Below are 16737 nucleotides of genomic sequence, written 5' to 3'. Positions count from 1 at the left end.
CGAGCGCCGAGAAGAAGAAAAAAATGCAGCCTCGCTATTGGTCGAGGCAACCGCGCCTGCGCATTCGCCTTTCCCCTTCTCTCTCTCCTCCCTACAAGCACCGCCGCTTTCGCCTCCTTCCCTCTCTCTCTCTGTGTGTCAGTCTCCGTCAGTCATGGAGCGGGTGCTCCGAGCTGCGGCGGGACTCGGAGCACTCGCAGGAGACGCCGCAATTTTATCCAAGGGACGTCCAAGGCAAGAGCAGGAGAAGCAGCAGCGGCGAGTCCAGGCGGGCGCGCGCCGGGGCGGCTCTGCACGAGCGGCGACAGCTGCAGCAACAGCGTTGGGCGTCTCGCGCCACTGGGCTCAGCAGTGACGGACCGCGGCGCGAGCCAGCCCGCCCGCCGGCCCAGGAATCCCCGTCTCGTGCCGCGCGCGCGCGCAGGCGCGCACACACATACACTGGAGCTCTCTTTCTCTCGCTGCTCTGCCATGCTCCAGTGAGTGACTGAGTGAGTGAGTTCTCGTCTCTTCTCTCTTTTTTTCTGCCCTCCAACATTTGGAGCAAGCGAGGGCCCTTCTTCCCGGGTTGGAAAGAAGGAAGGAAGGAAGCGGGAAAGGCGGGGGCAGTTCTCGTGTTGTCTTCTCGTCTTCCTTCTCTCTTCTGTTCTTCCTTAGCGTCCCTCCTTTTCCAGGCTTTACCCCTCTGCAAGTCTTTTCGAGATGACATATTTCAGCCATGGGGCTTTTTTTTTTTGGAGGGTTACTAAAGGACATTCTAAAACTGCATTTCCCATAATCGGATAGCATCGAGCCAGGGCAGTTCAAGCGGTGTCAAGCTGGATCCATTCTAGAGCAGGTATGGACAAACTTTGATCGTCCAGGTGTTTTGGACTTCCAACTCCTGGAGGACCAAAGTTTGCCTATACTTCTTTTAGAGTGTAAATGCATTTGTAGTTAGCCATAACTCATGCAAATGGGCAAAAGTTCATTGACTGTAATTTCACTAAAATTGCAAACTGCATTCACAAAGGTTGCTGTGATTTTTTGGTCTGTATGGCCATGTTCCAGAAGCATTCTCTCCTGACTTCGCCCGCATCTATGGCAGGCATCCTCTGAGGTTGTGAGGTCTCTTGGAAAATTATGCAAGTGGCGTTTATATATCTGTGGAAGGTCCAGGGTGGGGGAAAGAACTCTTGTCTGTATGAGGTAAGTGTGAATGTTGCAGTTGGCCACCTTGATTAGCATTGAATGGCTTTACAGCTTCAAAGTCTGTCTTCCTTCTGCCAAACGTAGTGGATTTCAGTGGCTTCTCTGTGTAGTCTGACATGGTGGTTGTTAAGTGGTCCAGCATTTCTATGTTCTCAAATAATGTGCTGTGTCCAGGTTGGCTCATCATTGAAAGCCATGTCAGACTACACAGAGAATCCACTGAAATCCACAAGCATGTGGATAATTTCAACAGAAAGGAGGAAACCATGAAAATGAACATAATCTGGCTATCAGTATTTTTAAAAAAACCCATAAAATCAGGACAGTAAATAAAAAACTACACTCAAAAATGGGAATTCCAGACAAGAAACAATCAGGACCAGCTAACACTTCCCAACAAAAGATTCCCCCAGGCAGGAAGCAGCTAAGCATAATAATAATAGTTTTTCTATTTCTATTCCACCCTATTCTCCCTGAAGGGACTCAAGGCAGATTCCAACAAACAACTGCGTACATTTAATGTCTTCAAAAAACAGAAATATTGGCATAAAATCCCAACAAGACCCCACATATGAATACAGCGTTAAAAACCTAACATCAAATTAAACCTAAATTAAGCTTTGAATCTTCAAGGCCATTAAATGATAATCAAGGGGATCAGCTACAACATTCACACTTGCCTCCAACAGACAAGAGTTTTTTCTCCCACCCTGAACATTCCACAGATAAATAAACCTCACAACCTCTGAGGATGCCTGCCATAGATGTGGGCAAAACATTAGGAGAGAATGCTTCAGGAACATAGCCATACAGTCCGGAAAACTCACAACAACCCAGTGATTCCGGCCATGAAAGCCTTCTACAACATATTGCATTCACAAAGCTGTTTTTGTGATACACCAAAACTTTGTTACATTAAGTTTGTCTTGATTTGCTTTTAATTACTATATTTCAACATCAATATCGAGTCAATATGGAGTTTGTGGTATAGTATAGGGTACAGTATTAATTTGGCCTTTTTTTAATAGTAACTCTCAAGCAACCATAAACTACTTTTTATCTGGCATGGGTACCAGTTAACTGTAGCTTGCAGTAGCAGCATGCAGCCCTGTGCATGAATCCATTCCATGTATGAGCCAGGATATCACATGGCAGCTATCCGTATCCATGTGTTATGCATCCAAGGATTCAACCACCCATGGCTTGGAAGGATTCCAAATAATCAAACCATAAAATTTACCCATGTTTATCAGGGACACAATTTCGTTACACTACGATATATATTATAGGACTTAAGCTTCCACAGATTTTGATATCCACAGCTAACACTTCCCAACCAAGAACTGACTTTACTACTATTGTTACACCATGAGTTCATCTACATCAGTGGTTCTCAACCTGTAGGTTGAGATGTTTTGGCCTTCAACTCCCAGAAATCCTAACAGCTGGTAAATTGGCTGGGATTTCTGGGAGTTGTAGGCCAAAACACCTGGGGACCCACAGGTTGAGAACTACTGATCTACACTGTAGAATTAATGCAGTTTGAGATCATTTTTACTGTCATGACTCAATGCTTTGGTATTGTGGGAGTTGTAGTTTGGTAAAGCACCAGCGCTATTTGACAGGGAAGACAAACTGTAATTCCCAGGATATAACATAGCATTCAGCCCTGCCTGTCAAAATGCTGTCAAACTGCTTCAATCCTACAATGTAGATTTGCCCTTAATTTACTGGTAACAGGTTATCTTTCTATAACCCTTGCAAGTTCAGATTAAACTCTGGAGTGGTTGTGGATGCTTTCTTGATTCAGATTTACTTATTTGAGGTATTTTCACAACGTGATCAGGACTATAGTTAGCGGAGTGTTAAATGATTTGTGTACTTGCAAACTGAATAGAAATGATGGTTGGAATTGTGCAGAGGCTAATGCAACTGTCTTGGCCCGAAACACTTCAAATATCCCTGTAATGTTCCTGATTTTAAAAGACTATGTTAGCAAAGCCGTTCAATAAATACAGCTGAAATTGGCAGTAAGTTATGTTGATGAGACTTCACCCAGTTTTATAGACTGCTTTGAAAACTGATTTGCTCCTTAACTGCATGAGCCATAGAGCGATCGATCACTCAATCCTGGCATTTGTGTGTTCTCATAAAATCTGACTTGGACCATGGCCCCAAACTACATTATACAATAACCTTGCTAAAATAAAGTAGAGAGGGGTCTGTTGTAGTTGGATGGATGATGGCAAGGAAATAACTAGGGTACTGTTGTATGGCAGCCTGAGGCTATAAACAGAAGGCTACACAAGTAATAAGCGGCTCACTGTGGGTGGATGCAAACTTCTTAAGAGTTGGTGGCCAGAATTTGTAATTATTTGTAGGCACCTCATACTCCTTATTATATACTCTGGAACTCCATACTTACATTTCTTTAATTTGCTGACAGTTTTTGTGCAGTGCCTTTTGACTCCATGTTTCAGGAAACAGTTAGAAACTTCCCAAGTTCACATAAGAATGGCTCTTATGTACTTTTGACTAGAAGAACTACAGTGACATAAAAGGTTGACATTTAACAGCTTATCTATGAAACTTTAAAAGTTCACCAAAAGAGATACATTTGCCAATGGTGAAACTGAACCCAACCCCTAATTTTTAGGTTAAGGAAATAATATTAATAGTACAAAGAGTCATATAAGTCCCATCTATATTAAGCACTAATGCACAGAACACAGAGTTTTCATAGTCCCTTAAGGTGGAAGTACCACAGTCAGTACTATCCCATTGAGATTACTGAATAAAGAAGAAAATGTAAAAGGAATCATGATGTCAATTGTAGCCTTGAAGCTGTGACTAGTGAAACTCACACTGGTTTCTTGCAAACACAAAAGTCCTAAAAACTTTTGAGACTCTTTGAGTATCTCAAAAGGCTCTCTGATGTGTCTACTTCCAGGGATATATAGATTTTTTTAGTCAATAGTTAAGGAATGCATTTTACAGTCATGGGAATGCTACTGTCTGACAGGGTACTAATGTACCAAACATACTGTAAGAAAGTGATAATTTTACCATTATTTTAGTTTTTATTTTTGTCTTGAAACATGTTTTCTTTTCTTTTGGAGGTCATGAAACGTGTACGCACAGAACAGATTCAGGTGGCAGTTTCCTGCTACCTCAAACGCAGGCAGTATGTAGATTCGGAAGGTCCTCTGAAGCAAGGGTTGCGCTTATGCCAGACTGCAGAAGAAATGGCAGCTAATCTAACAGGTAACTAATCTAACAAGTAAAATCATTTAATAGAAACTATGCAACTCTCTTCTTAGCAGAGTGAAACCTCTAAGAAATCATTTGAGAAAAGACTGGAAAATGAATGATCACATGATTCTGTAGTACACAAGTGGGTGACAAGGTGTGTCCAAATACTGAAAGCTATATTTTTCAGTGATAGATTTGTGACTTGTGGCTCTTCAAACAAGACAGTCCAAGTGAAGCACACAGTAGGCATGCTGCCATTTCCCAGGTGTCTAAAGTGACTCATCTGAGAACTATGTGGTTAAACTGGGGAATTTTATCAATGTTTCTACTTTCATGACAAAAGAACTAAATTATCTTGGTTTCTCCTCAGCTGTTCTTTTCACCAGGTCAACAGTTTATTACTCTTAAATAGCATATTTGGCTTTTATAGAACCTATGATAAATCTGGCAACATTTGTTGTGGGAGTTTTAGAGTAAGCATTGGTGTACCATGTTATTTTTAATTGGCTGCTTTTTGCTTGCAATGTTAGCTCAATTTAGAGACAAAAGATACTGAATTATTTAAAAGTAGTGTTGAACAAAATTATAGATCATTTTGCTCATAGATACCTAGTACTTTAGCACTTTGAAGTTTCCATACCTTGGGTGGGGGGAATAGCCATGCAGACATTCTAAAGAATAGGAGCTGGGACTCTTCTTGGCCAATGGCCCTAATTCCAGTTTAGGAAAGATTGAGAGGGAAGGGGCTGCATTCCAGCATTGGGCCCAGCCAGTGATGTTCAGAAGGACAAAGCAAACCATGCTTGAAACATTTAGTTCTTACAAAATTAGACATGTCCCCACCAACCATTCACAGCACAATTTCTGTGTGGGTCTACTCAGAAGTGACTCCTAGTGCACAGCCTACATACCAGGGTCAATGTAATTCTAGGGAAGATATTAAATATTTAACAACAGCTAATAGATTACTCCCTCCACCTCATCTTTGCTATCAAATTTATTTTTGTGCTACTTCCCTGCTTTACAGTTACGCTAAATTATGTTTTCATTTCCAATTAAATAATGTTAAGAGTAACTGACTATACATTGCAAGTGGGTTAAAGTGATAATTCAAGAGTTACTTTTTGCAGGTAGTTTTGCATAGAAAAGCAGTTACTGCACTTGCTTACTGTGTATTTAAGTATAAAGATAGGGAAGTTATAGGGAGGAGGGAGTAAGCTTGTTTTCTGCTGCCCTGGAGACTAGGATGTGGAACAATGGCTTCAAACTGCAGGAAAGGAGATTCCACTTGAATAGTAGAAAGAACTTTCTCACTGTGAGAGCTGTTCGGCAGAGGAACTCTGCCCCCGAGTATGGTTGAGACTCCTTCTTTGGAGGCTTTTAAGCAGAGGCTGAATGGCCATCTATTGGGGGGTGCTTTGAATGTCATCTTCCTGCTTCTGGCAGGGGGTTGGACTGGATGGCCCGTGAGGTCTCTTCCAACTCTATGATTCTATAAGATACTGAAAACTGGTCATTAATTTTCCTTAGATCATTGAAGGGTTCAGAACTATCAGTGAAGAAAATGAGGACAGCCATGAAAAATGTCAATAGTATTTTGCTGCAAATTACAACACTCCATTGCAACTACAGTAGAGTCTCACTTATCCAACATAAACGGGCCGGCAGAATGTTGGATAAGTGAATATGTTGGATAATAAGGAGGCATTAAGGAAAAGCCTATTAAACATCAAATTAGGTTATGATTTTACAAATTAAGCACCAAAACATCATTTTATACAACAAATTTGACAGAAAAAGTAGTTCAATACGCAGTAATGCTATGCAGTAATTGCTGTATTTACAAATTTAGCACCAAAATATGATGATGTATTGAAAACACTGACTACAAAAATGCGTTGGATAAGCGAGTGTTGGATAAGTGAGACTCTACTGTACTAGAATTTAAACCGTTATAAGGATTACACAATACATGTTACTTATTGCAGATATATTCCTAATGTGGCTGAAATTTGTACTGTTGTTGCGAACTATCACATAACTTACAGTAACCTATAAAATGTCATATTGTATGTAAAGGTTGATGTATGGGTAGCAGGGTCCTGAATTACCAACTTTTGCCGAAACTCTTTTGTTTGTTGAGTGATAATACAGTATTGGAGACGTGTAAGCTTTTTCATTTTATTGCTAGCTTGTAAAATCATTTGTATGTAGATATTTGTGTATGATTACAGTAGTGTGTGTAGTTTTCAAAGCCTTCAGGAAATTAATTTTCTTAATCTTTGTTTATTACTGTAGTCCAATCTGAATCAGGTTGTGCAAACATCATATCTGCTGCACCTTGCCTAGCAGAGCCACAACAATATGAAGTACAGTTTGGGCGGCTATGCAGCTTTCTTACAGGTGGGTAGCAACTCAATGGGAACTATATGCTTGTCAATTGAGAAAACAGAAACATTCATGTCATCTTTGTCCACAGAGCCTTAAAAAAGATATCTTTCATTTAAAAAGCTTTTGTGGATATGTCTTCCAACTGTTCCTTTCATTTAGTTCTGTACATTAGATTTTGCATTCAATAACTTCTGCATCCTACCTAATACTGGTCATTTCTCTTGTGAAATTTTATTCCCCACTGCAAGAACAGACATGGAAAGCAAAGCACCATACCCAAATGCAGAGTTTACTGTATAGCATAACCACAACCAACTGCAGGTCTGCTTACCTACCTCTCCTTTGCCTCTACCAAGTAGTTCTTTGAAATGTTCATTATAGTCCTGGAAAATGCAGTGCTGCCTTTTTTTGGTATACAAGCAGTCCCCGAGTTACAAACATCTGACTTATAAACGACTCAAAACTAAAAACCGGGGTGAGACAAAAGGAAGTGAGAAAAATCTACCTCTTGGAAAGGAAATTCACCCCTGAAATAGTTATCATGAGGAAAGGTGTCTCAATTGAAGCTTTATCACCAATCCTTGTTTCCAAAGATTATCACAGGGACAGAAAGTGAGGTGAAATCTTCTGAACAGAGGCACAGACAGCAAAACAAATACCACAGGAGTGTTAACATTTCCCTATGCTATTCAAAGGTGTGTGTGTGTAGATATGGAGAGAGGGAAAGCTGGTTATCTTGTTTGTAATTTGGGGAAAACCTGTATTTGCCATCCTAAAATTCAGATCTTAGGACTATATAACAAGAATGCTGCAGTATTAGATTTCTCATAAGATGTAAAAAGCACTACATTTTTTCTGGCTAGCTGTTTGAGTTTTAAGTGGCCAAGAAATACAATTTTAGCTTCTCCATGCATTGTCCCAATTTGGATACAGCACCATAGTAGGCTAATGAAAAAGAAAAACAGACAAGCATTATACAAAAAAATTAGTCATGTTTTATTACACAGATGGCTGGACTGAAGAATGCATCTCCCCTTGTTTTGTCATGCATTATAACATACTCCTATATTTCCCAGATATAAAATGCTTACAGAGACCCTCAGAAGAAATAACAGAAATGAAATGAAGAGAAAGGAATCAAGAGTACATTCTGTCTTATGGTTGTGGTAGTCGCAAACTGAATAGAGGAAGAAGTTCTATGAACGGAGGAGAATTGGTTGAGATAGTTCATCAGGTTGCAAAGAACAGTGTGTTCCTAATCAGAAGCATGTTCTTGAAATAGCCATTGGGATTCACTTTGGTCCTGGAGCTAAAAGTAGACTAGTCACAACATAAATAAAACCAAAGCATGATACTTCGAGAATGCTTTGAAAGCAAACTCTTCTAATATGTGTATTCTGGTCTTAGTGATAAAAGAGTGGAGGGATAGGCTATCATAAAAATATGCCTCGAGTCGTATAAATTAGAACACTATGCACGGATATAAAGAAAATACAGCTGTAATTTGCGTGAGGTCTCTTACATGAGTTTGGGAATTGCTGTGTATCTAACCACCTTGAGTCCCTACGGGAGAAAGGCAGGATATAAATAAAGAAAACAACAATATTAATAATTGGTGAGCTGAAAATCACATTTATTATTGGGTGACTTACTGTGTAAATAATGAGTTATTTCAAATACCTTGAAACAGATGAGTAGAAGGTATCTCTGAAGTTGCACTTGATGATTTGCAATAGATCAGTGAAATTTTCTAACTGGAAGCTATTTGAGAAGAGCAACAATCCCCCATCATCCCCCATACTTCCTAAATTATATTGCTGAAATGATTTTCTGGTGGGGTAGATGGGATAGCCTATTGGAGCAAAACCAATAAAGAATGTAGTGGCACATTTCAGGTAAGTTTCATTTAACACTAGTAAACATGCTCAGGTTGTTGAAGATGTTTATTATGAAGTTAATAAAGAAAACATTTTAGTGGTATCCCCTCGAGTCCTTAAAATTGCACATCAATCTCTGTGTAAAACAGATAAAGAACGGCAATTTCTTACAAATGCCAAAAATTGTACAGAAATTGTAGGTACAGAAAGCCAAATTGCCAGGAAATGCTTCAAATAGTTAGAAAACAGGCTCAATACTTTACTGCAGTCTTTGCTTTGGTCCCATTAGATAGTGTATCATGTCTAGTGCTTCTAATCAAGCATGTAAATTTTTATATCATACTGGATAAACACTTCAGTAATGATAATGGAAAATACATTTTATGTCTCTTTTGAAGTGAGTCTCAGCCAAATCAAAATTATTAATGTATCAGAAGTCACTTTGATGTTTTAGATGAAACAAAGAAAGCTTAGGATAACCAAGAGTGGATTGTTTTGTTGAATAATTTTGTGCTCTGTATAGTTCTGGTATTCAGAACAAATGATTGAGTTCACAATTCTTCAATTGTAAGTGCATTTCCCTTATACTATCCTATTGGTGAATTTGTGAGGTCCTATAAAAAGATGAAATAGATCTCACAAGCTTGGAGTCATCCTATCCCTCCCCATAAGATGATCTGTATTATTTTCATTGTAATCCTTGCTGAGAACTGAGTGAAATAAAAGTAATGTGTCCTTGCCTTTGTGTTTAGATTCAGACTCCCAGCACAGCCATGAAGTGATGCCTCTTCTGTACCCCCTTTTTGTCTACCTCCATCTTAATATGGTCCAAAATGGCCTAAAGAGCACAGTGGACAGTTTCTATAGTCGCTTCCATGGGATGTTCATGCAGAATGCTTCCCAGAAAGACATCATTGAGCAATTACAGACTACACTATCAGTTCAGGACATCCTGTCTAACTTCAAGCTCCGGGCATTTCTGGACAACAAATATGTCGTCCGCCTTCAAGAAGACAGCTACAACTTCCTCCTTCGCTACCTCCAGAGTGATAACAACTGTGCTCTCTGCAAGGTCCTCTCCTTGCACATCCATTTAGATGTGCAGCCAGCCAAGAGGATGGACTACCAGCTGTATGCTAGTGGTGGCTCTTCACGCAGTGAGAGCAATGGCCTTGAACCCACTGACATGCCTACTTCCATCCTGCAAAACGAGGCAGCCTTGGACATCCTGCAGGATAGCATTAAGAGAGTCAAGGACGGCCCGCCTTCGCTAACAACCATATGTTTCTATGCGTTCTACAACACTGAGCAATTGTTAAACACAGCAGAGATCTCACCGGATAGCAAGTTGCTTGCTTCTGGCTTTGACAATTCCTGTGTAAAACTATGGAGCTTGCGGTCCAAGAAGCTGAAATCTGAGCCTCATCTAGTAGATGTGTCCCGAATCCACCTGGCTTGCGACGTCTTGGATGAGGAGGTCAGATACTCTTTCCATCATTATATGTGTGGGAATTCACTTGTACTTTATTTTTATCACACTGGCCAACACACATTTTTGTGTCTCATATGTTAGACCGTTTCTGGGTATATTTGACCTGCTGATTCCAAAAATGGCACCAGTTTTCCCATCAACTCTAGTTTTTGAGATACAAAACATATGCCATCTTCCAGTCAGCATCTTCTCACCTATTGAAAATCATGATAGCCATATCTAAGAAACTAGAGCTGACACAGTCTATCCAATGTAATTTTCTGAATCAGCACTCCAAATAAGCCCAGGAACATGCCTAAAAACCAAGACACCAATAAAAATACATTTTTTAATTGGGCTGTGTAATGAATGGTTTATATCAACTGCTCTCCCTGAGCAAATTGCTCGAATGGTGCTTTCCTTTTGCTCATCAGACATAATGGTTAAGGCAGTTAGGATATAGTTTGAGGTACAAACTTTATATCTGGATAAAATTTTGATAAATGCTGATCCTGCCCAAGTCTCCATTGCAGTAACTGGAGTATGGCAGATCTGCTTTATCTTGCTTTCCTCCATTAAATGCCTAAAATTTACATCTTTTGCAATTGGAAAATTGCCTCATCCTTCATATGTATGATTTGTAATGCATCCTAATTGCTAAAAGGCAGAAGCTAAATATATAAATTGTGTAGAGGTCAGAGGAAGTGTAGGAAGCGAAAGACTGACAAGATAATGTGGTTGTTAATCTCTCAAAAATCTTACATCATCATCAAAATGTTGACATTACCTTCAATACATGCCTCAGAATGGCTCAGCATGGCTTTTTAGGTTTTGCATTAACCATTGGAAGCAACTGGAAATGTAAATACTAATTGGAGATAGCAGATAATAAAGCTAAAACTATTAGTGAAAACAAAAATACTACAGCCTTTAAAATAAAAAAGCACCAGCATACTATAATCTAAACTCACTATATTTAGGGCTGTGGAGTCAGCATTCCAAACGTTCAACTCTGACTCCTCTGTTTTTCTGCTGACTCCCTTATAGCATATATTGTGGCCTCCTTCCCCTTGTGCAACCTCCCTTCTCTCATTCTGTGTTCATAGTTTAGATCTACTCTGGAGGAGCCCATCTTTTTGGAACACTTTTAGGAGATACATGGGCAGTGGTGCTAGATGCCACCCAGTTTTTCCTTTACTGTTTGTTGTCTTTTGATGTTCTAGGCAACCTGGTAATTGCCTAGAATATTGGGTTTAACATCCATAGTGCCACTGTATTGTGGCATTCATAGAAAAATAAAACAGGTGCATGAAAGCTTGAATTGGAGGTCATTTTCCTCTGGAATCTCCATTTGGACCATGGTTATGTAACATTTTTTCATCACATGAATGTGATGAACAAAGCACATAAAACTCACATAAGCTAATAAACTGAAATAGAAATCATGTGGTTCTTCACATATTGTTGCACTGCAACCATTGTTAGTCCTAGCTAGCATAGCCAACAGGGAAGGGTGCTGGAAGTTGCAGCCTATCATCTTCCAAAACAGTGTTTCCCAAACTCTGATTCTCCAGCTGTTTGGGACTTCAACTCCCAGAATTCCTAGTCATTGGCAATAGTGACAGGAGTTTCTGGGAGTTGGAAGTCCAAAGCATCAGGAGGACTCAAGTTTGGGAAACACTAACCTAAAGGGTTGTATGATTCTCATGCCTGCTCTAAGTCTCGTTGTTGGCTCTGTGCCTTTTAATACTACGCAGTTAGAATAATATGTTTCCACTTTCACAGACATGGAATCCTGGGATTTACAGTTCACTAAACTATAAACCCCAGGATTCCATTGGATGCAGCTATCGCAGTTAAAGTGGAATCATAGCGCTATTATAGCATACTGTGAAAAAGTGTTCTGTCATAATATTTGAGTGTCTCCGGAACGTTGACCTGACACAGAAAGCAGTTTGATGTAAACAGATCTGCTCTCAGTGAGGCGTATAATTCATTTAGTCTTTGTTCTTCTACTTATATACCTGGAGTTCAGCATTTCGGTTTCAGTCTACAACGTTAACCAGACTCAAACCAGTTGCTAATATAAATATAATTTTATGGCCATTTATCCACCAGCTGGGCTAAGCCAAGGACATTGTTGTGGATAGAATTGAGGCACCGGAGAGAGCACACTACTTTTTGAAAGTATTAAAATTAATATGTAATTTTAACCCAGCGGTTCCGAAGCCAATAAAAGAATCTGAGCCATGGTAGCTATAACAAGCAGGTTTATTATTTTAATATACAGAGATATGAAGCAGTGAAGTGGAATGGAAAGCAAAGTTTTCATTTTGTCCTCCAGCTGCTTTACAAAGTTAGGTGATGTTTTCACTGCTACACATTATCTGAAAAGATCGTACTGTGCCACAGAAATGAGTAACAGTTTTATACCATAACATGTCATCTTGAATTTACAGGCAATTGGGTATTTTGCTAATATAAATATAATTTTATTGCCATTTTTCTGGCAGCTGAGTTTTAAGTTGGTACCAGCATGTTATGGCAGTCACAAGAACAGTAAATAGTGCTTGTTACACATTCAGAAAAATAGAGAACCAAGGTTTGGCTTGTCCAGGAAAGTTGTGGGGATTTATACCTTTTTTATTATAAATAGTTGATCTGTTTCAGGGAAACTGTTTCATGCCTCCATGGGCTACAAAGGAGATGCAGATGGTATAAAGGTTGTGTGCCATTTCTATTTTATGGTGACCCTAAGGCAAACTTACCACAGGGAGTTATTGGCATGATGTATTCAGAAGGGGCTGCCTTTGCCTTCATCTGAGGCTGGGAGAGAGTGAATTACCCAAAGTCACCCATTGGGTTTCCATGGCAAAGCAGGGATTCAAACCCTGGTTTTCTTGAGTCGTAGCCCAACACTCAAATCACTACACAATGCTGGCTCTCTTGAATCAAATACTAATTATAAATATATGAATACCTGACTCCTATTTATAACATATATTTTAAACTTGCATGAGCTTCCTAATACCATATTTCACTGAGTGTAAGACACCAATTATTCTAAGATGCAGCCTGATTTTAGAGCTCCTGTTTGGGAGAAAGAGTATTTTAGATTTTAAGATGCACCTTTTTTTTTGAGCCTCAATTCTGAGGGGGAAAGTCCGACTTAGAATGAGTAAAACATGGTATTTTTCTATACTATAGCTTAAATTACAATATTTGTGGATTTATATGTGGTTATTGGTTATATGTGGTTTATGAGCCCCCCAGTGGCACAGTGGATTAAACCTCTGAGCTGCTGAATTTGCTGACTGAAAGGTTGGCGGCTCAAATCCAGGGAGCAGGGTGAGCTCCTGCGGTTAGCTCCAGCTTCTGCCAACCTAGCTGTTCGAAAACATGCAAATGCGAGTAGATCAATAGGTACCACTCCGGCGGGAAGGTAACGGTGCTCCATGCAGTCATGCCAGCCACATGACCTTGGAGGTGTCTACAGACAATGCCAGCTCTTCAGCTTAGAAATGGAGATGTACACCAACCCCCAGAGTCAAACACAACTAGACTTAATGTCGGGAAAAACCTTTACCTTTACCTATGTGGTTTTTTATTCAGATTGTTAGCATGTTTTGTCCTATTTTCTCCTTGGTTTTTTATTATCTCCTTTATAGTTTTTGAAAAAGAGCTGTCAGTTACTTGAGGAATAACAAATCTATTTTGTTGGACAACATCAGACTTTAATCTTTCTCTCTCCCCCCCCCCCCCCCGCCCTCCCCAATATACTTGCGCGGATACCATGAACTAGCTGTGCACAGGCAATCTAGTAGTAGTCATACTGTTTTTATGCAGATTTGGCAATTGACACCCTGACTGAGTGTATCTCCATTTTCACCCATGCATTGTCTGAATAGAATGAAGGGGAAAACTCTCATCTGTGTTCTTCTTTGCAGGATGAAGAAGATGATAATGTGGGTACAGAAATGAAGATACTTCGAGGACACTGTGGACCAGTGTATAGCACAAGATTTCTTTCAGACAGTTCGGGACTGTTGTCATGTTCAGAGGACGCCTCTATCAGATACTGGGACCTGGGCAGTTTTACCAACACAGTGTTGTACCAAGGGCATGCCTACCCTGTATGGGATCTGGACATCAGTCCTTGCAGCTTGTATTTTGCCAGTGGTTCCCATGATCGCACAGCAAGGCTTTGGTCATTTGATCGGACGTATCCCCTGCGCATATACGCAGGCCATTTGGCAGACGTGGACTGCATTAAGTTTCATCCCAATTCTAATTACTTAGCAACAGGATCGACAGATAAAACAGTCAGGCTCTGGAGCACCCAGCAAGGAAACACAGTGCGCTTGTTTACAGGCCATCGGGGTCCAGTGCTGTCGCTTGCGTTTTCTCCAAATGGTAAGTATTTAGCTTCAGCAGGTGAAGACCAGCGGTTAAAGTTGTGGGACTTGGCATCTGGCACACTTTACAAAGAACTGCGAGGACACACAGACAATATCACCAGCCTTACTTTTAGTCCGGACAGTAGCTTAGTTGCTTCTGCGTCAATGGACAACTCTGTTCGTGTGTGGGACATTCGAAACACTTACTGCAATGCTCCTGCAGATGGCTCTTCCAGTGAACTAGTTGGTGTATATACTGGACAGATAAATAATGTACTCAGTGTACAGTTCATGGCCTGTAACCTCCTTTTAGTGACTGGAATTGCACAAGAGAATCAGGAACATTAATATTTTTTTTAAGAATAGGGTGGGTTATGGTGGGGTTTTGAAAGCCAGAGTCTATTATAAACTGAGATTATATATAATTGACTGTGATTTTTTTGTCACATTTGGCGAAAATGCCCAGAATGATGGAAATACTGTACTTGAAGATGTCTTGTATTGTCGCAGAAGGATGGAGAAGACAGAGCAACAGAGAACATCATTGTGATTGTTTGTTAGTAGCGCAGGGGCAGGAAGCAATGGGTGAAAGCCAGCAATCCAGAATATTTTGTTATAAGGATAACCCAAAATCTGACGGAAATAATTAAAATCCACAAGTGGGTATTTGCACTTAAATATCTTTAATGGGCACATCCTATATAGTGTTACCAGAGGTTTCTGAGTCTGGCTATATCAACTATTTGGTTAAATTGACACTTTCTGGCTATATCAACTATTTGGTTAAATTGACACTTTCTAAGACCTGAATCATTGCCAGTTTGGAGGGGAAAAAAACATACTGTGTTCTACAGATGTTCCCAAATATAATTAGCATTACAATAATGTTTATTATAGCTGAGACAGGTTTCCAGCTTGTTAATATAAAAGACCTGAATTTGGTTCCAAATGTCATCCTTTGTTAACAGAAGGGTAGTTTTCATCCACAGAAGGCTTTTGATTTGGAAAATAATTATATTGGTGAAGGGGATGAAGAGTAAGTACATTGGCAAATGCCAGCCACTTCCTATAGTTTTCTAGAAAATCTGAAATCCTCTAAAGATTTTCAGAGGGTGCAACAGGCTTCAGCAAAAGGAAGATTACTAAAAGTTGCCTGCCCTTTCATGGGCAAGGACAAAGACTGAATCAAAGTCATGGTGGTTTTTTTAATGAACATATGTGACAATGGCCATCTCTATATGGAGATAGAATTGGAGTGACTATCTGTAAGAACATAAATTGAGATGTCATTTCTTAATACAGAATGTAACTGCTATTAGGTCAGAAGTTTGGATTCCCTTTACCCCTAAATCTAGTTGCACTGTGATGGAGATACAAAATACTAATAATTGGTTGGAGGTGCCTTGCCTCGTGAAAATAACCCACAAAAACATGCCTGAGTTTGTAACATAGCATGTTTCAACTTAAAATAGGAAAAGACCCATTTCATCTCACCAAAAATATTTTCTGATGATAAATATGGACAAAGGTATATGGAGAATTGTATTAGTAAATTATTAATTGTAAGAAGACACAATTTGCCAATTTCTGGTGTTTTCCACTAAATATGGAAATATAGATTTCATGAAGTTTTTATACAAAAGTGAGAGCATGCAAAAATGGGGGGAGGCAGGGAATGGTGGGGAAAGCAACTTTAATTACTTCATTCTAAGAGAAGATGGAATATTTCTGCTTTGAGGAAAGAGGTTTTGTAATTTTTTCTATTAAAGCATTTAGTTTAAAGAGAAGCTTGGTGTCTCTTTGTCAAACTGAGCAGGTTTTAGGCTCCTTTAGGCAGATCAAACTACCTTTGTATCACTAAATGCTTTTGTGTATTGTTTTGAACACTGAGGACATCTTCTGCAGATGTTCTTGTATCTGTTGTTCTTCCAGAAGTTGTTAGTTTGTACCTCCCATGATCCCTAGCCATTGGCCATGAAGGCTGGGATTCATGGTAACTGTAGTCCACCAGTCTCTGGAGGACAAACCCCTTTTCCCGCACAGGCAGGTATATTGCAGGTGATAAATCATGTGATTCAGTGCCCTCCATCAAGACGAAAGTATAACTGGTATGTTTCTTAATTTTTATGGTAAAGACAGCTATTTCACTGCCTTTCCT

General features: G+C 39.7%; 1 protein-coding gene across 3 annotated transcripts; it reads left to right on the top strand.

Moving 5' to 3' along the window:
* Positions 1-90: 90 nt before the first annotated feature.
* taf5l (TATA-box binding protein associated factor 5 like) lies at positions 91-16366 on the top strand. Of its 3 annotated transcripts, none has more exons than XM_008124407.3 (5): positions 91-479; positions 4311-4455; positions 6742-6846; positions 9464-10188; positions 14130-16366. In XM_008124407.3, the coding sequence occupies exons 2-5, from the start codon at positions 4314-4316 to the stop codon at positions 14925-14927; spliced, it is 1770 nt and encodes a 589-aa protein (XP_008122614.2). In that variant the 5' UTR covers positions 91-479; positions 4311-4313; the 3' UTR covers positions 14928-16366. The 3 variants fall into 3 exon arrangements, with proteins under 3 accessions (XP_008122614.2, XP_008122618.1, XP_003215865.1); XM_008124411.3 differs by having other exon boundaries at positions 347-491; XM_003215817.4 differs by having other exon boundaries at positions 359-495.
* Positions 16367-16737: the final 371 nt, after the last annotated feature.

Source organism: Anolis carolinensis, chromosome 1 (assembly GCF_035594765.1).
Source record: "Anolis carolinensis isolate JA03-04 chromosome 1, rAnoCar3.1.pri, whole genome shotgun sequence".
Classification (NCBI taxonomy): Eukaryota; Metazoa; Chordata; class Lepidosauria; order Squamata; family Dactyloidae; genus Anolis; species Anolis carolinensis.
Note: the sequence above shows the minus strand (reverse complement) of the source record. Positions and strands in the feature narration are given on the sequence as shown.